Genomic DNA, 24,249 nt, shown 5'->3' on the forward strand with positions numbered 1-24,249 from the left:
TGTTCCAGCAAAACCACTGGTTTCTTAAAAAAAAAAAAAAAAAAAAAAAACAACCTGAATGGATCAAGAATGAGGTCATTAAAATAGATTTTTTTAAATGAAAATTAAAGCAGAAAGGAGGTGTGAGGGTTCTTGCCAGTCAAATGAGTTTGCACTTTGTCAGTGAAAGAATCAAAGAAATGTGGGCTGAGAAGGGTGTGCCTTCCAAAAAGGGGGCAGAAAAAAAGGTAACCAGCAATGAAATTTCATCCTTCCCAGAAGCACTAGATTCCCATGAGATCATATCTGCAACCTGATTAGCTCAAGGCATTGATGTATCAGAGTTTCCTTGATTTAATAAAGCTAACATTGCCATTAAAACATCTGTATTATATTTTAGAAAATGAAACTTATACCATGGAAATTAAAGTAAGCAAAATTAAATTTTTATGTGAAAAAATCTGTCTATACTGAAAGGAGTCTACAAATAAACTGATGATTGCAAATGTTTATAAAGCACCTTTGAGTTGTGATAACTACTCTCTGGGCCAAGAATAGAAGTGAGGAATGACCACTTCATTTATAAAGGAGCCTACAAGACAGCTGCAAGTGTTCATAAAAGAAGTCAGGTTCCAACAAGCCCTCACCCACCTTAAAGAAGTCGAACAATGGAGCTATTGTTTTTGCCAGTAAAGACTCTTCAACAAGATGTTATCTTCAAAGAGTAACACGTATTTTTTTAAGGTAAATAAACAGTTCCATTTAGCTGTCTGGATTCCCTAATCTACTTATAGTGTTTGAGTGAGATATTTAAGTATAGAGATTTTTTTTTTCTAATAAATGTTAGATTTCTTAGCCCCTGGCTAGAGAAAACACCCATGCTAAGCAATAATAAAAGCATTGACACGTCCATTCCCATAAACAACACACACGATCCATGTAGCAAATGCAGTCAATCAATCCTCATTATAGCAGAATTTGTATTTGTAAATTAGCCTACTCTCTAAGATTCATTTGTAATTCCAAAATCAATATTCACAGCACTTTCACAGTCATTTATGGACGTGCACAAAGTGGCAAAAAATGTGAGTCCTCCAATGTACATTTCCCCAGCGGAGGTCAAATAGGGTAACAACCCACTTCCTTATTTCAGCTCTTAGACTATAAACAAGTGGACTGTGCACAGTCTATTTAGTGCTACACTTTTCCCATTTTTGTGCTTTTTTGGAGGTGATTTCACTGTTAAAATGGCCCCCGAGTATAGCGCTGAAGCGCTGTTTATGGTACAAGCACAAGAAGGCTGTGTTGTACCTTATGAAAAAAACATATGTGTGTTAGATGAGCTCTGTTCAGGAGGCATAAACTATGGTGCTGTTGGCTGTAGATTATGTGTTAAATAAATCAACAGCATAGATTAAATATGGTGTCTTTAAACAGAAGCATAGAAAAAGCAAAGTTATGTAGTGATTGATTAGCAAAATGTGACCAGAGGCTTGCAAGAAACTAACCCTGTGTTTCTCCTAGAAACAATGGTTTGGTTGGTGTTTGTTAATTTGGTATTTGCAGCAACTTTATAGAATGTAACTACTACAAGTGATGAAAATTGACCGAAATATGCTCTGTGTTTTTAGGTGAGACCCAAAGGGACTAATTTACCTCAGTGTCACCCATCCTACTGGAAAGAGAGTAAAGACTACAACTGAGGTGTTTTGCTTTCAAGTCCAGTGACTGTCCGCCTTATGCCTCCTATCTCCAACTATACCTTGCTTATGAATAAAGAAAACGGATCTCATTTCTTCATTACACGAGATGCATAGATTTACTTAGCATTTTCCTATTGAGAGGACTGTCATTCAAAGTGTCTTTTTAAAAAAAATAGGCATATGTATATGTATAACTGAATCACTTTGCTATATACCTGAAAGTAACACAACATTGCAAATAACTAAACTCCATCATAAAATAAATATTTTTAAAAAACTAAAGCAAACAAAAAAACCCCCCAAGGTGTGTCTTTTCAAGTGTGAAATCAGGCTTACACTGAGACTTAAAGCTGAAAGAACAAAAAAGAAAAAGAAACCCTATGTGACAATTCAATTTAGATTGTATAATTTTAATGGTTGGGCTATGATGACTCTTGAATATAAGATATAGGAAAGGAGAGAGAGAAGATTTATTGAATGTGTACCAGACAAATGTAGCCTAGTTCCAAATTTTATCTTATAAGAAATTACTCTGAATTTCTGTAAACTAGTTTACCTTTTAGTAAAGATAGTGGTTTCTAAGAAAATTGATCTCATATTTTTTTTAAAGAACAATATCTATCAAGTATGGGTCAATCTCCAAGGTGTAAAGGTATGGATTCAAAACTTATCTGTCCCATTCCTACTATACAGCTAAAATTAAAAACAAAACCTGATAATATCATGTAACAGCAAGTATGTGGAGTAATTGAAAACTTCATACTTTTTGATAAAGAGTACTATAGCCACTTTAAAAACAGTTTGGCATTTTTAAGGTGAAATATATACTTAATATTTGACAAAGCAATCCCACTCAAAAGGAATGAAAATGTATGTTCACGCAAAGCCCTGTAAATATGGCAGTTTTATTCATAACTGTCCCAAACTAAAAACAACCCAAATGTCCATCAACTGGTAAGTGTCAACAAATTGTGGTCCAGCCATATAATAGAATACTCTTCTACTAATAAAAAGAATAAACTACTAATACCAGCAGCAACATGGATATATCATAAAGCATTATGAAAAATGCCAGACCAAAAAAGGCCACATAATATATGCTTCTGTTATAGGACAGTGTGGAAAGGGCAAAACTATAGGGATCAGATCAGTGGTTACCAGGAACTGGGGGTTAGGGGAAGGAAGCGACTACAAAGGAACACAGAATTTTCTGGGGTGATGGAAATATTTTATATCTTTATTAAAACTGACAAAATATTTCTAGGATTGGGTGGAACAATGGGGTAGACAAACAGGAGACAGAAATGACGTCTTTCTGTGGTGTGTTTAAGGGCTTCCTGGGTGGCTCAGTGATAAAGAATACACCTGCCAATGCAGGAGACGCAGGTTCGCTCCCTGGGTTGGGAATAGCCCCTGGAGTTGGGAATTTCCCTGGAGTAGGAAATGGCTACCCACTCAAGTATTCTTGCCTGGGAAATCCCAAGGACAGAGGGGTCTGGCAGGTTACAGTCCATGGGGTCACAAAGAGTCAGACATGACTTAGCAACTAAACAACAACAACAAAATTGTGTTTAAAATTTAGAAAGGTAAAAAAAGTCATTTGCTGCTTTTCTCTAAATTAAGCTATAACTATAGAAAACTACCACATGCAACACAATGCTGAAATCAGTAACATTTAACTTTAGGGTGCAGAGAGGAATAACAGGTATCCCAAGAGAGGGGTACTCTCAACGCCAACCCTGTCCTAAATGTGCTTTGAGACCCAATCTCTGTAAGACATGACACGCATTTTGTTTGCAGTCTGGACAAAAAATTTCCCATTTGATAAGTTAGTCATTTTTAATGTATTGATCTAAAGATTATTTAATAACCAGGCATATTAATAACAGTATAGGAAGTTTCCTAAAGAATACTCGTGCCATTACATTGCCTAAGGAAAAAGAGAAATAAGAACATTTAGAAAGTCAAAAATGTTTACATTTGAATGTAGATAAAGGCCTTTCATCATTGGAAGTTACTTCCTTATTTTATTAAACTGAAATAAAACAAACCTTTTGCAAACAAGATAAAATTGAACCTAGAATCAATACATTTCCACTTGTAATGAATAAGTCTGAGAAGCAAACTTACTTAAGGAGGGAGCCCACAGCTTCCTTGGAGGAGACGGCTGGTGAAGACGAAGGGGTCCCACACTTCACAGACAAATTGGGACAAGGATTCTGAAGTGGTTGATAGCAAGGCACGGTCATGATTTTTTTAGTAGATGCTGCCTGTTTGGATGACGATTTCAGATCTAATTCAGTTTTTTGCCTTCTCTTGATTTTTTTTTTTTTTGTCCATAGGATCCTCTACAAATAGAACTTGATTCAAAAGTCTGAATATTTTTCTTGCTTAATTAGATGTGTTAATCAAGAGTGGATAAAGGAGTGGTAGGAAATGAGCTGTTTTTACTGCTAAAACAGCCTTTCCTTGGCAGCTATGATGAGTGCTTTGGGAAGGTCAAGTCCATAGTGCCTTGAATCTGCATGAAAGCGGGAGATCACATGGGGCCTTGTGATTCCCTGAATGATGATACATATTAGAAGAAGACTCTGGATCTAGAAAGGAGTTTGGTCTGGGACGAGGGGATGAGCCTGTCCCCTGTGACCTGTATCATCCAAGTAACCCAAGTAACCCAGATATTAACTGGCCAAGGAATTAGTCAACTGGATGGAAACTGCCTATGCAATTTTGTGTTTTTGTTGAATGCTTTGCTAGTAAGGTCTTAGTAACTGGCAATAAGTGCCAGCGATTTTTCTTTGTAATCGTTTTATAAACAATGGTATTTTTCAAGGGAGCAAATGCATTCACCTTAAAGTCCTAACAGCAGCCATTAACAAAGTACTGCTGCTGCCGCTAAGTCACTTCAGTCCTGTCCGACTCTGTGCGACCCCACAGACGGCAGCCCACCAGACTCCTCTGTCCCTGGGATTCTCCAGGCAAGAACACTAGAGTGGGTTGCCATTTCCTTCTCCAGTGCATAAAAGTGGAAAGTGAAAGTGAAGTCACTCAGTCGTGTCTGACTCTTAGTGGCCCCAGGGACTGCAGCCTACCAGGCTCCTCCATCCATGGGATTTTCCAGGCAAGAGTACTGGAGTGGGGTGGCATTGCCTTCTCCATTAATGAAGTACACTGTAGGCAAAATATAGTTAGAACATCTTGAATATTCTGGGATTGTCCTAGTTCGTGACTATACCATCTGTTTCTTCAAAATATCTTTATATTTACCATGCATTCTGGTCTGGGGTTAGAAAAATTTGCTTGCCCTCCACAGACAGCCCATGTAAAGAAATTCCCCACATGAAGTATTTTTTAAAAAATTAAAATTTCTGGAAATGCCATAAAAAATTTCAAATAGCAGAGAAGAGCCTGTTCAAAGTCTAATTCTTCCAAGCAAAATGAATCCCCTTTTTCTCTATGCCCAAATGCAGCTGTATTCATTCCTCTGTTACAGCCTTTTTTACATTGTATTATCCTGTTTAGTTCATCTGTTTCTTTTGCTAAAATATAAATTCAACAACTATAACCATTTTTCTCTTTATATCTTTATTCCACCTATTATACATTAGGTGTTTATAAAATGTTTTTTTTTTTTCTGTATGACTTAAGAAATTTCACAAAGGCCTAATCTGAAGATATAATTACATCAAGAATGCTACAGCATAAACTTCAGCATGAAATCCAAGGTAAGGAAATGAGAGCCTGGCCTGATCCAGGTTTGTCCCAGGAGGCGCATTTGCTCCGGGGGAATTTAGGGATATATTGGGTTGGCCAAAAAGTTCATTTGGGTTTTTCCATACTTGTAGGCCAGCAAGGATTCCATGTGTGAGGGGATTCTATAAGGGGAAATACAGAAGGTAAATGTCATCTTGGATCTTATACTTCTCTGTTTAAATTTTTTTGGTACCATATCAAACCAGTCAATCCTAAAGGAAATCAACCCTGAATATTCATTGGAAAGACTGATGCTGAAGCTGAAGCTCCAATACTTTGGTCACCTGATGCGATGAGCTGACTCATTGGAAATGACCCTGATGCTGGGAAAGATTGAGGGCAAGAGGAAAAGGAAATGATAGAGGATGAGATGGTTGGATGGCATCACTGACTCAATGGACATGAGTTTGAGCAAGCTCTGGGAGGTGGTAAAGGACAGGGAAGCCTGGTATGCTGCAGTTCATGGGGTGGCAAAGAGTCAGACATGACCTAGCGACTAAACAACATATCAAAATCAATTACATGAAATAAATTGTATGTTAACATCTTTAGTTATGAAATTTGAGATTTTTCATGGACCATCTCAAAGACCTTTTTGCATGTTTTATCAATATAGTGGTGATCCTTCCAGCCGCTCACTTGATGCACCCTAAATCTAACTCAGTGAAAGGCATCTGTCTAGACAGATGGTTCTGAACTTTCATTGGCTCTTAGACTTTTTTTGGAATCTCAATATTTAAAAACTAATACCTCTCCTCCCAAAATGTCTGAATCCACAAGTGTGCTACTGTATGTACAACTTGAAGACTTTTAAGGACTCCTGGAGCTAAGAAAAAGAACTCTTAACTTGCAAGCTATGTACACAATGTTTTCAGCTGGCTGCCAAATATAAATGTCACAGCTCATGTTCAACAAAAGGCTGATGCCCAATACTGACTAAAAGGCTGGCAAGTTAACAGTTTACGTAAGTCAGAATAACAGAGCACTTTTACGTGGAGTATCAAATTCACCTTTAGTTTCACAATTGTCTTTTTCTTAACTGACCTGGTGAAGTAAACTGTTCATACTTTATAGTGGGCTTTTTGAGTTTGGGTTACACTTAACAGACGCTTCAGGCTAATATTAGGCATTAACTTTAACATACATTTACACAAACAGAATGACTCTCACTAATATCTCATAATGTCACCCAAACTTTCCAGTCCCAGATTTAAACATTACTCGCCACTAAACAAGCTTAATTAATGGTGAATGCTGCTCATGCTCCAGCTTGCTATGCAAAGAATGGTTTCTAAGTATAAAGGCAAACAGAATTTCATCACAATAACTACAGCTCTCACTGTCTAAAGCTAAACATTTTGTGCAGTCATGCATCATACGGGAATAGCTGGGTTAGGTAGTTATAACACAGAATCTCTTATGAGGTTAGGTAATTATAACTCAGAATTTCTTATATGCTGAACAAATAAAAAGCACAGGTTTTTTAAATTTATAGAATTATAGGAAGGTAGCCAATTTCCTCTTAACCACTTTCTTTGAATTAGTGCCCCAGTGCTTGGTACTAAATATATAAACCAACCAGTATTATTTCTCCCTACACAGTTAATCTCATTGGAATCATCAGTGATAGTATTTAACATACAGATTATCAGATTACTAAATTGGAATTTGGGATGACTATAGTGAGGGTGGAGGGAACAAGGGGTGGGGATGGGGAGGTAGAACTCTGCATACTTAACAGATTCACTGAGTCAGTGGTTTGCAAAACGTGGCCCCAGGAACAATAGCACCAAAATCACTTGGGAGCTTGTGGAAGTGTAAGTTCTCTGGACCACCCGACCTCTGGTCTAGAATTAGAAACTCAGGATGGGCCCAGCAGGCTGAGCTTTAGCAAGATGACTCTGATGCTTGCTCAAACTTAAGGACCACTGTACTCAGTGATTCCTAGCTCCTTAATATAGTTGGAGAATGATCATCTCCAGGTTTGTCTAACAGCTGTAACTCAATAAAACAAAATTTAGAGGCTTCTTTTCCAATTCCCATCTAATCATCTTCCACAACCAGGCCTTGTGGATGGATGTAGGATGCAAGTACCATAAGGAAGAAGGAGAGGTGGGAGAGAGACTTTAGATAAAAGCAGATAAATGGTGGTACCTGTTTCTCCCTTCTTTAAAGAAACAAACATCCTCACAAAATAAGAAAGTCCCAGACTCCCCTGTTGGTCCAGAGATTAAGACTCCATCTGCCAATGCAGGGGACACAGACTTAATCCCTGGTCTGGGAGTATCCCACCTGCCGTGGAGCAACTAAGCCTGTGCTCTAGAGTTGTTGCTTTAGAACCGGGAAGCCACAGCTACTGAGCCTGAGCACCTAGAGCCTGTGCTCTGCAACGAGAAGCCGCCACAGTGAGAAGCCTGTGCACCACAACCAGAGAAAGCCCAAGTGCAGCAGTGAAGACCCAGCACAGACAGAAATAATAAAAGAATACATTTTTCACTAAAAAATAATAACAAAGTCCCTAGAAAGAGACGTCCCTAAAAGGATCTTGACTCCACTAAATGCTTATCCCTGAATTCCACTGAAATTGTTTGATAACATAACTTACAGGAAGTTTACTTAGTGTTAATATCTGTGGTTCCTTTGTGGCCTGTGAACCTCTGGCCATGAAAAGGAATGTTTGAAATGGATGTTTCTGGGATACCACAAAAACCTTACAGATGACATGTGAGCCATGGGTTATGATGACTCTGGAAAACACTACAGTAAATACTTGTCTTAATTCTCTCACACAAGTGAAAACAGATGCTTGGATTGAATGGATGATTGAGAGCAAGTGTTATATAATGCAATTCACCTGACAAATTTAGGGTCTCCTAAAACTAAATGGTCTTCCTTGTAAACAGCTAAGAAAGGCACCTGAAAGTATTTGAGAAAGCACTGACACATTGGTGAAAAATTTTGAAAGTGGGATTTCTTGCCAAGAGTATGTGGAGAAAGAATTTTGACTAGAATATGAAATATTGTTACTTTTTTAGGAGATTCAAGGATATTTTTATTAGTTATTCTGGTGATTCCGTTGTAAAATCAGTATTTTAAACTCGAGTTACTGTTCCCCAAACAGGATAGGAAAAACAGTGAAATGCTGTCTATGAAGAGTTTTGCAACAAGAACAAGGTTGTTCTGTATAAGAGCAAAACCATAAACCACACATACCAATATGTCAATCAATAAGAAAATCAATGGTGAATCACACCAAATTTAGTCCATTCTAGGACTTTCATCTTATTTCATATTTATTTTTGATTTGTATTACAAGGAGAACAGGCACACAGTGTAGTATGGCACATACCTGTGTAAGCACCAACACCTAAGTTCATATTGTGGATCATTATTACTGTGGATCATGGCCAAAAATGTCTAAAAGCCAAGAGAATATATAGTTTCTATGGCAGAGATAGTGGAAGGTGTTCTAAGCACAAGGATGGGAACATTGAAGAAGACATGAAAGCAGAAAATGGGAGGGCTGAAGAGTGAGATGAAAATTTGGAAGTCATCTGTTAAGTACAGCAAAGAAAATAGAGAGAAATAGAGATCAAAGAGGGAGACTGGTTTGTGGAAATGATATGAAATGCCACAACTGTAGTCCAGTTGTCAATTAGAGGATCCTATTTCATGGGAACAGTTGACACAGAAACTCAGTTTCATGGCAATACTGGCTACCAGTCAAATGAAGAGAAACATGGCATTTGAACTGCAGATCCAACTCAACCCCCTAGAAAAGGCAAAGTTCTCTGCAAAGTTCTTGAATATATCAGATACCAACAGCTATCCTGGAACAAAAATAAGGAACAAATAAAAAAAGTTACCTTACAAAATAACACTATGATATCTGGCTTTTATCAAGCATATGTTATTGCCACACGTAAAGGGACATACTAACTTATACCATAATCAAAACCATTTAAGGGCTTCCCTGGTGGCTCAGTGGTAAAGAATCTGCCTGCCAGTGCAGGAGACAGGAGTTTGATCCCTGGGGTGGGACTATCTCACATGCTGCAGAGCAACTAAGCCCATGTGCCACAACTATTGAGATTGTGTTCTAGAGCCCAAGAGCCACAACTACTGAAGCCTGCACTCCCTAGAGTCCATGCTCAGCAATAAGATAAGCCAACACAATGAGACCCTCGTCATTGCAACTGACCAGGTTCAGTCATTGCAATTGAACCCAGAATCAATCCCTGGGTCAGGAAGATCCCCTGCAGAAGGGCATGGCAATCCACTGCAGTGTTCTTGCCTGGAGAAACCCATGAACAGAGGATCCTGGCGGGCTACAGTCTGTGGGGTCACAAAGAGTTGAATATGATTGAAGTGTCTTAGCACACACACACGTGGTATTAAGACATGATATGGTTTGTCCAATCTGATATGCATCAGTTCAGTTCAGTTTAGTCGCTCAGTCGTGTCCAACTCTTTGTGACCCCATGAATCTCAGCACACCAGGCCTCCCTGTCCATCACCAACTCCCAGAGTTCACTCAAACTCAGGTCCATCAAGTCAGTGACCCCATCCAGCCATCTCATCCTCTGTTGTCCCCTTTTCCTCCTGCCTCCAATCCCTCCCAGTATCAGAGTCTTTTCCAATGAGTCAACTCTTCGCATGAGGTGACCAAAGTATGGGAATTTCAGCTTTAGCATTATGCCTTCCAAAGAACACCCAGGACTGATCTCCTTTAGAATGGACTGGTTGGATCTCCTTGCAGTCCAAGGGACTCTCAAGAGTCTTCTCCAACACCACAGTTCAAAAGCATCAATTCTTCTGCACTCAGCTTTCTTCACAGTCCAACTCTCACATCCATACATGACCACTGGAAAAACCATAGCCTTGACTAGATGGACCTTTGTTGGCAAAGTATTGTCTCTGCTTTTGAATATGCTATCTAGGTTGGTCATAAATTTCCTTCCAAGGAATAAGTGTCTTTTAATTTCATGACTGCAGTCACCATCTGCACTGATTTTGGAGCCCCCAAAAATAAAGTCTGACACTGTTTCCCCATCTATTTGCCATGAAGTGATGGGACCAGATTCCATGATCTTCATTTTCTGAATGTTGAGCTTTAAGCCAACTTTTTCACTCTCCTCTTTCACTTTCATCAAGAGGCTTTTTAGTTCCTCTTCACTTTCTGCCATAACCACAGAAAACTAGTCAATCTAATCACACCAGGACCACAGTTTTGTCTAACTCAATGAAACTAAGCCATGCCCTGTGGGGCCACCCAAGACGGGCAGGTCATGGTGGAGAGGTCTGACAGAATGTGGTCCACTGGAGAAGGGAATGGAAACCACTTCAGTATTCTTGCCTTGAGAACTGATATGCAAAGAGGTTATCAAATTAATGTAAATTTGTGCTTTTTGCAAATTTGCTGATGCCAAGATAAATGAGCAGGAAACCATGATATTTGTAGTCAAGTGGAACATTCAGTATGACACAGAAACATCCATTCCTTCCTTGAAAAAAAATACAAAGTGTGCACTGTCTTCCAAAGGGATGATTCCTGCTGAATTCCAACAGAAGAGTCAGCTGTGAGGTAAGGACTAGGGCCAAAGCGGCCAGTGGCGGAAGGTGGGGGTGGAAGCCCGGAGAATGTTCTGAGGATTCTTCTGGTGTTGAGAGGAGGAGGAAAGAGGAAAGGAGGAAATTCCAAAGGGAACAGAAGGAGAAGGAGGCTGAATGGAAAGGAAGATTAGGAACAAAAGGAGGGAGGGGAGGAAAAAAAAGAGAGTCTCTTGAGGGGACTGATCAGTCACCACATCAGACCAACCCATACCTAAGAATCAGCCAGACAGACCAGGTGTTCACAGGAAAGTCAAATTACACAGAACCACATGCCAAACATACATGGAGGAAAAATGACCAGAGACCATGATCCATACTCCCAAATCTTTCACAATAAAAGGTAAATTTCTTTTCTTTTTTTTTTAAAAGGTAAATTTCTGAGCGAAAGTTTCTACCCTGCTGTGGGAGAGCTGAACAAGAGAACAGGAGCTGCTGATGGCAAGAATTGTATTTTAAAAATCCACAGTGCCATGACTCTGGTCTTCAGGCCCTGGTCACTGTGAGGCTGATACCTGACAGGCCAACACACGAGACTCTGACCTCCAGCAACAAAGCCTTCTTTCAGCTCAGCCTACTTTCAGGAAATGTCCAGGAGAAAAGAGCATCTAGATCTTTCTCTGGCTGCCAGGGCAGGTGAAGAGTTTCCAAAATTGTGGCTGGTCATCCACATTCCCTCTTAAGAAAATTACTACCAAAAATCTAAAAAATGATACTGATGAACCTATTTGCAGGGCAGGAATAGCGGTGCAGATGTAGAGAACAGACTGTGGACTCAAGGGGAGGGGGAGAAGGTGGGACGAATTGAGAAAGTAGCATTGATATATACACACTACCCTGTGTAAAATAGCTAGCTAGCAGGAAGCTAGTGTACAGCACAGGGAACTCAGCTCAGGGCACTGTGACAACTGAGAGGAGTGGGGTAGGGGTGGCGGGAGGGGGCTCAAGAGGGAGGGGATATATGTATTCATTGGGCTGATTCACGATGTTGTACAGCAAAAACTAACACAATACTGTAGAGTGATTATATTCCAATAAAAAATAAATATTCCAAAAAATCCATTAAAGTCACCCTAGTATTAGTTAGTAGTGGAAACTAAAAAGAGAACTGTTATTTTTATTATTCCTTTTTTTCAGGGAAGCAGCTCTGATGTTCAGAGAGGTCAAGTCACTCACCAGGCCCACAGTGACTCCTGGATTTTGATAGACCCTATCACTATTTCCCAATATTAATCCTACCAGTTCATAATGAAACTACAGTTTAGGGTAAACCTCAAAGGCAGAACATGGCCAGCATTGCTTTCCTCCTAATTCTAGTAAGAGAATGAGTAATTAGAAAATCACTCTGCGATAGCAGAATTGTTGAGTATTTGAAGAGGACAAGCCACGAGAGGAAGGGAGGGGCCGTTCTTCAGATCATCTGATACCTGATCCCAAACTTACTGGCTCGAGATGCTTTAACTCCATCTGGGAAAGTGAAAGAAGGAAACTCTGCCCTGAATCCCTTGCCGGCATATCTGTAACAGGCCTGGATTCCAGAGCTCTCTGCCAGCACGACTTTGGCAGGCACCCCAATCCCCTCCTTCAATGACAGAATCTGCCGCTCTCAGAGAAGAAAGACCTGTTAGGGCTTGCACACCCACACACGTGTACCCAGCAGACTCTCAGCAGGACCCTTGGAAAACCAGAACGTTTTATTATCCGCTAACAGATGGGAAAAAAAAAAATCAAAGGATGTCATTTAAGGAGGAAGGGAATCTGAAATTCCACTTTGGCATCTTGTTGGAAGCGATGTAACCCCTGCTTCGTGCTAGCAGGGGTTCATTCTCCACTCAGAGAGATCTTTCATTTTATTAGAGACACGGAGTAACATACTTGTGTTTCAGATTATAAGTCATCCTATGTGCTCATAAATTATCCTTAACATAAAGCAGGAAGAAGATGAGCTGGAATGTATATGAAAAGTAGAAGTTTTAGTGGCTCAATCATGTCTGACACCATGGACCGCAGCCGTCCAGGCTCCTACTGAAGTGGGTAACTATTTCCTTCTCCAGAGGATCGTCCCATCCCAGAGATCAAACCTGGGTCTCCTGCATTTCAGGTAGATTCTTTACTGTCTGAGCCACCAGGGAAGCCCATGGTTACATGCAAAATTCAAGGAACAATATCCAAAGGCAATTCACATACTCTGTTTACTGAATGTTGTCTTAACTCATATTTTGCATTGACTGGAATCATAGGGTACTTTGTTATCCTTAATATATTATATGAATTCATTTTTTCTTCTTTATGTGCATATATATCACTTAAAACAAGTACATGGCAACACAGTGGGATAGCTTAACTTCTGCAAATTTGGCTGTTATGTAAGGATAAAGAATTAAGACACTAACAGGTTCATATAAAAGGAAATTACCTTTGTGTGGCCAACTTGTATTTCAATTAGAACTAATTTCAAACTCCTGAAGGCAGGAAATGTCTAAATCATTCTTATAATCCTAATATGATAATAGTTTTGTTTCCTTTTTAAAATGTTATGTCTTTTTAATGTCATTTTTTAAATAAAAATATTCACTTACATATTTAAATATGCTCCTCCCCCTCTTCCTACTGGTAACCACTACTCTGTTCTCTGTTTATAAGTCTGCTTTTTTTGTGGGATATTCACTAGTTTGTTGTATTTTTTAGATTCTACACATAAGTGATATTATCTAGCATTTGTCTTTGTCTGACTTATTTCACTTAGTATAATGTCCTCTAAGTTGGCCCGTGTTGCTGCAGATGGCAAAATTTCATCCTTTTAATGGTTGAGTAGTATTCCACTGTGCGTATATGCCAATAATCCTAATGTGATGATCTTTTTAAAGTTAACTGAATGACAGAATAAACAAATGTAAGTCCACTCCTGAAAAATGTAATCAACCATAGCTTCTCAGATCTAGCCCCTGAGATTTTGTAAAAGTAGACATTTAAACTTATGATCTAACACCAAAAACAAATGTTAACCTTAATTTTAAACATTTTCTTATTTGGCCTGAAAAGGAAGTTTTAAAACTTTTCCAAATAATGCTTCAAAATCCAGGAACAAAGTAGCACAAGATAAAAATTGCTTTTAAGTTGGAGTTACAACTTAAATAACAAAATAATTCACTTTCAACTTTAAAATTTTATCTTGCACTCATCCAGAAAGATTTATCACTCACACATACAGATTTTCAAAACCTGTAGACAGTGGTCCTCAACTCTGGCTACATTGAAATCACCTGAAGAATTTTTTTTCTCTCTCTCCCACCCCATGACAATTAAATCGTAATTGAGTAGGGGAGCAGAATAATACTGATATTTTTGAAAACCTTCAGTTATTCTAATATACAAGTTTACAACTGCTGAGGATAGATGCTATCATAGTTAAACTAATAGCTAAATATATTTTAAAAGAAAATACTGAGTTTCTATATCATAGGTGAAGCTTAAATTAGACCTCATTTTTCCCTTTAGTTAACTCTAATCTGACCAAAAGATGCTTGGAGTGGGTGATTTGGTCTGATTTTCTAGAGTATGGGATGTAGATGTACAGTCCTTGATTGGAGAACAATAAGAAACTTCTGTGAAGGCATCATATCTCCCACCTCCTTTTCAGAATTCTTCAAGGAGGGGCATTAGCTGATTTCATAGCTTATTATACGGAGGAGGTCTAAAAATCTCAGGCTAGCTTTAAGGCTCCCTAATGTCTACCCAAATCACTGAGAATGTAAGTCAGGCTTTTGTTAGACCAGGGAAACTACAATCCAGCATCAGAATCTCACTGTGGAAGGTTCTTGGTGGGGAACATAAGCTAAAACTATGAGCAGTAGAGTTAAGTCCTGACTCAGTCTTGCTCTCCACAGAACTTTTACAAAGTAGCCTGAGACCTTGAAGTTTACCTGTCTTATCATGTATCTCCCAGGACTTTGGGACCATCTCAACACAAGAAGAGACTGTAAAGTATGGAAAATACTCAACAGAGTAAGTAAGTAAGTGTTAGTTGCTCAGTCGTGCCCAACTCTTTGCGACCCCATGGACTGCAGCCCACCAGGCTCCTCTGTCCATGAGATTTTCCAGGCAAAAATCCTGGAGTGGGTTGCCTTTTCCTCCTCCAGGGGATCTTCCCAACTCAGGGATCAAACCCGGGTCTTCTGCACTGCAGGCAGATTCTTTACTGACTGAGCTACAAGGGAAGCCCTACTCGACAGGGTATTCTAGTATGAACATTCTACATAGTCTGGGTGCCTGGAGGAGGCAATGGCACCCCACTCAAGTACTCTTGCCTGAAAAATCCCATGGACAGAGGAGCCCGGTAGGCTTCAGTCCATGGGGTCGCGAAGAGTCAATCACAACTGAGTGACTTCACTTTCACTTTTCACTCTCATGCACTGGAGAAGGAAATGACAACCCACTCCAGTGTTCTTGCCTGGAGAATCCCAGGGACGGCAGAGCCTGGTGGGCTGCCATCTATGGGGCTGCACAGAGTCGGACACGACTGAAGTGACTTAGCAGCAGTCTGGATGCCATGCTAAGAATATATTTTGTGCATAACCTACATTTTTTGTGTTTTGTTTCCTAGCACATATGGAAGAATTGTTTTATTCATACCAAAAAGGATCTGAAAGAAGCTCTTTTAGTTTATCCAGTTGTCTCCATCTCATCCGCTGCCAGAGTATACTTTCATCCTCCAAACAAAAGTTTCATTCGACCTTATAACAACTCCTCCATTTACTAGAAAAGCCACTCGGTGATGTTTCAGAAGTACATTTTATGAAGGCTGTATCAACGTCATAAGTATTAATTGCTGAATATCTGTACATTTTGTCAAAGAAAATTTTCATTTTGTCTTATGTTTTCTCTTTTTAAGGGATGATGGCATCTGAGTCTTATAAGGAAAGCAAAGCTTCTATCTGGGGGACATTTACTTTGCATACTGCTCTTCATGGGACTGGCCACACTTGAGGAATCTAGGCACTGACTTGTCTCTTGTATATAGAAAACATGGTCTACATTGGGTGCTGAATAGTTACCTTGAGTCTTTGACTAGCAAGATATTTATCTCAGTTCTCAGAGATTCCCTACAACTCCAACCATGGAGGCAGACAAATTGGCAGTTTGCCTGCTGGGCACTTGCCACTAAAGACTGAACTCTGTGAAAAGTAGATGGGGTGTTAATGCTCAAACCAGTGTTATTTTCTGCAGTTAGATTCCCTGTATTCCTTGGCTTCTCTGGTAGCTCAGCTGGTAAAGAATCCACCTGCAATGCAGAAGACCCTAGTTCTATCCCTGGGTTGGGAAGATCCTCTGGAGGAAGGTATGGCAACCCACTTAGTATCCTTGCCTGGAGAATCCCCATTTGCAGAGGAGCCTGGTGGGCTATAGTCCATGGGGTCGCAAAGAATCAGACACAACTGAGCCACCAAGCAGAGCATATTCATTGTTCCACCGTATCATTTACTAGCTGTGTGACTTCAAGCAGTCATTGGTTATTTTGTGATGGGTAGACTCTAACATAACCCCCAATAATTCCCATCTCCTGTTACTCTGTAATCGTCTTGTGTGACAGCACCAGGAAGCTGCCTCTATTCAATAGAATATAGCAAAGGTGGGCTGCTGCCTCCATGATTAAGCTGCATAGGATTGTAATCTACATCCTTCCTGCAGACACATCTGGGATTGTACACCTTGATGAAGCAACAGCCATTACAGAGAAGCCCATGTGGCAAAGGTCAGAGGTAACCTGTGGCCAACAGCCAGTATGGAAATGAGGTCCTCAAACCAAGGATCCTCAGAGAACTGAAGTCTACCAATAGACACAAGAACTTGAAAGTTGATCCTTTTGCAGTTGAGCCTTTAGATGAGACCTGAGCTAGGCTGACACCTTTGTTGCAGTCCTGTGAAAGACTTTGAAGGGAGGACCCAGCTAAGCCCGACTCAGACTCCTAACCCACAGAGACTGTGAAACAAAAAATATGTGATGGGGGCTTCCCTGGTGGTTCAGTGGTAAAAAAAAATCAGCCTGCCAATGCAGAAGACGGCTTTGATCCCAGGTCCAGGCAGATCCCATATGCGGCTGAGCTACTAAGCGTGGACTCTGAAGCTTGGGAGCCACAATTACTGAGCCCACATGCAGCAACTTTTTAGTAGTAGCAACTACTGCCCTAGAGTCCATGCTCTGTAACAAGAGAAGCCATTGCAATGAGAATCCCACGCACTGCAACTTGAGAGTAACCCTTGCTCCTCACACCTGGAGAAAAACCCCTGCAGCAATGAAGACCCAGCACAGCCATAAATAAATAAAAAAATAAAAATTGTTTTAAATGTGTGATGTTTTAAGCTGCTAAGTTTGTAGTAATTTATTGTGCAATAATCAATAACTAACATTCTCTCTAGGTTTAGTTCCTAATCTGTGAAATGGGGATAATATATTTCACAGGTGTGAGGATAAAATGAGGCTGTGTATATAAACACTGAGCATTAAACAGCATGCCTGATACACAGTAACACGGTTGTTATCATATTCTTTAAATGGGATTCTAATAGAATATGTATTTAAAACATTGTTTTTTTTACTTTAGCATGCTCATTCTTTGGCTGATACTTTTTTTTTTTTTTTACTATTCTAGTAATGTCTCATTAGATAATCCTGTTAATTTTTAAATTTTACATTTATTTTTAGATCACTTTTATTAAGTTCATCTGTTTGCTTTCAATATTCTCCCTTTCTTTTATACTTGCTTTTATAAATCGCAATCAGCAAATCAGGCAAAAGGGAAGTCTTTCTGAGGATGACAATGCAGAATAGTTTGTCACATTTCTTAATGGCCCTCCCTTCATTAGACATCTCACTTTTGTCTTAGCTCACATTAACCTTTAAAAGCATTTAACTGTCTTTTCTATAATACAGTTATTAATGAATTTGTCTATTCTCAAGTGCTACCCTGTACCTCATTAACTTTTGAGAGACAGAGAGAGACTACAATTCCTAAATAGTTAGTATTTTATAGCCTGATATAGCAGTCATAAAACGAAACTAGTGAATGTGTAATTAGCAGCATGCACAGCATGTGTGCTCAGTTGTGTCCGACTCTTTGGGACCCAATGGACTGTAGCCCGCCAGGCTCCTCTGTCCCTGGGATTCTCCAGCAAGAATACAGGAGTGGGTTGTCATTTCCTCCTCCAGGGAATCTTCCCAACCCAGGGATCGAACCCACATCTCCTGCATCGGCAGGCAGATTCTATACCACTGCATCACCTGGGAAGCCCTGAAGCCGAGAGGAACCTTATTTTTAAGCACTGGATTCTCAACATGATACTCTTACCATCAAAGAAAAATTATACTTGATCAATTTTTACATTTCAAATACATGTTTCTTTTATCACAGGGGCTGGATCTCAATCCATTTTATCTAGTAGGCAGCGCTTGAACAGACAAACAAATCAATACAACTGCCCAGAAACTTCAGAGTTGTAGAAGATGCTAAAATAATTCCCCTGTGGTTTTCAAACTTGTTTTCTTCTAACAGAACTATATTTTTCCAATGTACTCTTTAATACAGTCTCACCACTACATAAATGTATACTACTCTGATAAAAGCAGAATCCATCCACCAGAATTCCTTGCCTGCCCACATTATTCTTCTCCCAAATTCCCTGTTCCAAGATGGAAAAGACCCTCCCTGGGTCCTTACAGGTATCAAGGACCCTCTGCAGAAATGGACTGAGTCATTGGAGTGACACATTCTTGTTTCGTCAAAGTGAGGTTGGGAGGGCTCCTTGGAAAGTGAGAGCTGTTACCTCAAGTGAGTAGTTGGGAAAATTTAGAGTAAGACATAAGACCCTCTTCTCCAAAGACAACCTGCTACTTCTGCTTTGTAATCGATCTTGGGGAGTCAAGACAGACAGAGAGAAGGAAAACACAGTCGTGTCCTAAGTCAACTTAGTCTTGGCTTCCCCTCTGAGTATTAATCCTGTCGAGTTGTGGCCCCTGGGGGTGGCCTAGGCTCTGGCCATGCAGCTACCCCTGGAGCTGCATGGCCAGAGGAGAGAATAGTAATTTATTGTGCAACAATCAATAACTAACATTCTCTTTAGGTCCAGCCTTCTACTTAGGTGCCTTATCTTCTCATAATGTTTGGCCCCTTCAGTCTGGACTGGGTCCTTCCTGGTTATTTTCAAGTTTCTTTGTGCTTCAGTCAAATCAGAGGATGCTGTCTCTGTAGCATAATTATTCTTTTACATCCCTGTCTTCTCCATCAACTGATTAGGAAGACGGGTATCACGCCCTGTCTTCCCACCTCAGCTTTGCATATACACGGAATACAGTTTGTTACTTGAACAAATGAACACATCTTTATGTAGAACAGGGAGCTGATGTTACATAGAAATTAAAGACACAGTCTGCCACTTGCTTGCTGAGTGACTTTGGGCAAACACTCTGAGGCAAAATTTTATGCTCTGTAAACTGAGAGTAATAAAGTACCTGCTGTTTAGGGAAACATCAAGCTTTTAGTTAGTTTTCCACATTAAAAAAACATAGCCGTAAATTACCACAAACGATATGAGCTCAAATAATGTTATCTATAATAACAGAGATGAGTTGTTAATAGCTGTAAGAGTTATTATTATCATCATCTGCTCTGATTTTTCACCTTGGAGTCAGAGATTTCTACCTTGTCGGGTAAGAACCTGAGACGAAGGGCTGCCTCTTTCTTCCCTTTGCACAAGCCAAGAGTCACACCCAAGTCATGACCTCACACCCTTGGATCATCTGATCACATGTGTATCTGAAATGTTCCTCTCTGGTTTTCCTCACACCTATATCAGGAGGACTGATCAAGTTAGCTAGAAATAGTAGTCTTTGCTTTCTGACTGATTGCAATCTTCCAAACACAGGAGTTTCTGCAAAGAGGTATGTCAAGCCTCACATGTCCCATTATAAGCTTTTCTTGGCTCCCATCACTGCATATTGTTCTCTGTGGTTTTTATTTTTGCCTGTATGCCAGGGGGAAAAGAAAAGTTCTATGGTGCCAAGAATAAAGTATCCTAGAGGTATCTGCAACACAGGGGCTTTCAAGGGTGTCAAACAATGTGGGAATTCTTCTTCAAGGCCTGGGTGTTACGGTCTAAACCTCCTCCTGAAACACAAGTTCAGGAGGATCTTTCCTGGAGGTTGTGTGAGGCTTCCCCAGTCCCCACAGAAAAGTTGATCCTAAGGTGAAGGTGCAGCTTTCCATAGAGAAAAGCAATGTTTGAACTTGATAATCAAACATTGGGTTGAGGAAGTCCAGGCTGAAAAACAGTAGAGTCCTTCTCTCATTGCCCTGTAGAGCAACATCTTGCCCCACCTTTCACCAAGAACATTTGCTACCCTTCTAGATGTGTGTCACTTTGGACACAGATCACATATTATTTGGTGTGCGTATTTTTTTCAGTATTGATCTACTTTTATGCAACCCAATAGATGATTTTTTGAATGCCTGTTATATGTCAGACCCATTACTGAAAGTTTTGCAACTCTTAGCTCATTGATTCCTACAATACTGCAAAATAGTTATCATTAATCCCATTTTACACATGATAAGACATGCTTAGCAAAGGCAAATAAATGATTTGCCAAAGAACATAGTCATCAAGGGGTAGAGAGGAGAAGAGGTCTGCTAATAAGGTATGTAAGTATGTATGCTCAGCTGTGTCCGACTTTTTGCTACCCCATGGACTGTAGCCTGCCAGGCTCCTCTGCCCATAGAATTTTCCAGAAAAGAATACTGGAGTGGGTTGCCATTTTCCTACTCCATTAATAATAGTCTCCAACTTTATTCTAAGTTTTCAAAAAGTAAGAAATATTCTTCCAGTATCTTATTTTCTATAACAAAGAATGTGGTTATGTATGTAAATAGGCATAAGACATGTAACAAGTGATCTCTTATTTAAAAAATAATTTTTTCCTATAAATAGCCAGCTATATTTATCAACTATATGCCCCCCCACACACACCCAGCAGACATGTTCTACACACGTGAAGATTAAGATAATGTTTAAAATCTTTATAAGAAACCCTCTTACTCAAGGGAAGGACAGCATTCACATTTACATTGCAGAATATAGCTCCTAAAATCTAGAGCGAAACAGGGCCAAACATAGATTTCTCAGTCAGGAACCTGGGATCCAGTTCTGTTTCTGCTATCAGTGTGGGAAAACTACTAAATCTCCCTGCCTTTGGGTATCTTCATTTATAAAATGGTTATACTGGTCCATGGTTCCCAATTATAGGCCTATGATGAAGCTTTCATCAGTCTGTAGTGAAATGAAAAAAATAAAAACAATGGGCTTATTTGTATAAAATCATTTGTTTTGTAAATCTGTTAAAAATGGCTAGCTTTCAAGTATGTCCTCTATAATAAAACCCTGATACTCAAAATATATATTTATTTTTACAAGTCCACGAATCCAAATATCTGGGAACCCTAGCCTAGGTGATCACTGTTATCTTTTCTAGCTTCAAAATTCTATCCTCTTCATAAATGACAAATGATATTTAATTAACTTTAAAATAGGAAGGCAAAAAGAAAAGGAAAAAAAAAACTTATCTTTTTTTTTTTCTTATTTAGTTCTGTTCTTCCTCAAATGTGAAAGTTAAGCCCCTGACAAAATATTATAACTATTCCACTAGAAGAAAGATTCTTAGTCAAATGAGTTTGGGAAACAATCAGTTGAAAAAGTGGGACAGTTTTCTTCACAGAGAAATTTTCAGAACCTGTCAAGTTCTAAAATCTGCTGTGACTCCCCCAGAACAGAAAAAGCATGAATGGTCCCCAGGTTACTGATGGGGAGCAGATGCCTGCCCCAAACCCCTTCTGAGGGCAATACTCCTATTCCGGGAATGCAGTTTGAGAGAGGTGGCTTCCTCTAAAAGAAAGACCCTCAGCAGCTTCGGTGATAAAGACAAAACATAGCATTAGTGACAAGGAGACTTGCCATTTATTTTATATTAATTTGATAGTTTTTTCAAGTTACTGGTCTATGGATTTTTTTTTAATTACGAAAGAAACCTGGATGAAAATTCTTCAGATTAAAGTACAATGGGCAAGACATTTATCTTGTGGCTATTTTTAACAATTTTCTTTTTACCATAACAAATAAAGGAAGATTGTGTCAAGAGATTTGTATCTAGTGATTGCAACATGATAATTAAAGCATTTGGAATTTGCAAAAGTCTGCAGTCACAAAATCATGGCTATCACCCCTACACAGTAAGTACAAGGTAAAATAAAAGCATCTGTAGTTATTAAGCCTGAGAAAATCTGCAGACTTTTCTCAGATGGTGAGTCCTTGTTAACTACCTTAGCAGTAGGAATAATTAATTCTGAATGCTTGAGGCTCCTGATTGACTTATTTAAACACTTTTCACAATGATCGAGAAACAAAACTTGATGGAAGAAAAATATCTAATAGTGTATATTTTCATCTTAATTCTTTTATTATTTATTTTTGCAGAATTATCTTAGAGTCAAGAAGGTTTACTCAGCCTTTTTTATTGCTTTTTACATCATCATGTGAAATATCAATGAGCCAAACCCTTCAGCCTTCACACTCTGGATTCAAGTTTCATTTAACACACTGAGGAGAGAATGATTTTCACTTGGGACAAGATGATCTGGGAGCAAACCAGCCGGAGGGAGGACCTAGCAGGATCTTTGGATATTCTGACCTGAACAGACTCTGTTCTCTCCCCCTCTTCTGCTATGTACTTTTCAGTTGCAGACTCTCTTTCCGACTCTGAGCACAGCAGGGTTTTGACAAGCCCATAGCTGCATTGTCTCTGATATTTTCCATCATAACTGTATGATAAATTCCAGCCTGTTTTTCCTAATCCTGCTGACTGCAGCAGTCTGCAACCATAAAAAGTTTTCGCAGACTTGGAGTTGGCTTAGAGAAGTGCCTCCGCAAAGGAACAACAAAAAAAAAAGAACAACATTTATGTTCAAAGACAGGAGAGAGGCAACCGTTGCTTTTGGTGTGATGGGCTCAAGAGGTAGTTTTTAAGGTCTGTTTAAGACATTTTCCTTTTCTTCTGATGACATTTGTAAATAGAACACCAACACTAAAATGAGAACAATTTAGCCAAGGAAAAGGGGGATGTCATGTCCAACGGCTCAAACCCTATTCCAAACTCCACCAGAGAAAAAGTGTCTACATCATAGCTCATGACTGTCCTTCACTGGTGTGCCCTGCCTAGAATCCTCTAGCCTCCAAGCTAACAGCTATGTGTGAGATTTACACAAAATGATTCTAGGTTTCCAACTAGCTTCTTTCAAACATTCAGCTAGTACTGGTTTAGTCTCTGAGGTATAAAAACACCAAACGAGTCTTTTCAACAGACTACAATACCCATCTATACAATACAATTCAATATACAAGTACTGTAATTGGCAACTATACCATTCAAGCTACCGTGAACACGGCTAAAGCCAGAAAGAAGTTGGTTTGCATTTTTTGCAATAAAGAGATGCAACTGAAAAGTACATAGCAGAAGAGGGGGAGAGAAAAGCAAAAGTTTAAGCTACTTCTCTTCACATTTGAACTGTGACTCTCTGAGAAGAACTCAAATCCCCCCATTTGTCAAAGCAGATCCCATTTAATCTCAACATTTAAAAGCTAGTATCTCAAACATCATTTTGAAAACACAAAACATCAGAGCTACTTGCCTTTTGGCAATTTCTGTGCATTTCCCAGAGCTAGTGCAATACTTCCACAGAGAAGTAGACACCCCAAGCTGGAGAGCATGTTGCATTTGCCACCTCACACGGGTAGTGATTCTGGTGGGGGTCCCGCAACCCTGGAGCTGCATTTAAGTGGACTGTCTCCTGATGACAGAGGCGGGCGGCTGCACTTAGCTGTGCCGTGGGCTTACTCACAGGGGGTGGAGACAAAATGACATCACACCCTTTCCCACACACACACCAAAAAAAAAAAAGAAAAGAAAAGAGAGAGAGAGAGAAAGGCATAACAGCAAAAAACCTATCATCACATTTCCTCCTAGGTTGTAACTGTTTGTCTCTTCTCTTCCCTCTATGATATAAAACTTGGAATTATGGTCAACATATATTTATGAAAGAAAAAGTATTTGGGGACTTTTGAAACATGTGATAAAACTTTTTAAATATCAAAAAAAAGATAT

The 24,249-nt window shown here is 39.5% G+C and overlaps 1 protein-coding gene across 20 annotated transcripts in view; it reads right to left on the reverse strand.

Annotated features, from left to right (window-relative positions):
- Nucleotides 1-23,977, reverse strand: part of ABI3BP (ABI family member 3 binding protein) — a 293,162-nt gene extending 269,185 nt beyond the window's left edge. For all 20 annotated transcript variants that reach the window (XM_027560481.1, XM_027560135.1, XM_027559801.1 and 17 more), the window contains exon 1: nucleotides 23,777-23,977. In XM_027560481.1, coding sequence (XP_027416282.1) covers nucleotides 23,777-23,855 — 79 coding nt within the window. In that variant the 5' untranslated portion in view covers nucleotides 23,856-23,977. The remainder of the gene's footprint in view (nucleotides 1-23,776) is intronic.
- Nucleotides 23,978-24,249: the final 272 nt, after the last annotated feature.

This window comes from Bos indicus x Bos taurus, chromosome 1 (genome assembly GCF_003369695.1).
Source record: "Bos indicus x Bos taurus breed Angus x Brahman F1 hybrid chromosome 1, Bos_hybrid_MaternalHap_v2.0, whole genome shotgun sequence".
In the NCBI taxonomy this organism is placed as follows: domain Eukaryota; kingdom Metazoa; phylum Chordata; class Mammalia; order Artiodactyla; family Bovidae; genus Bos; species Bos indicus x Bos taurus.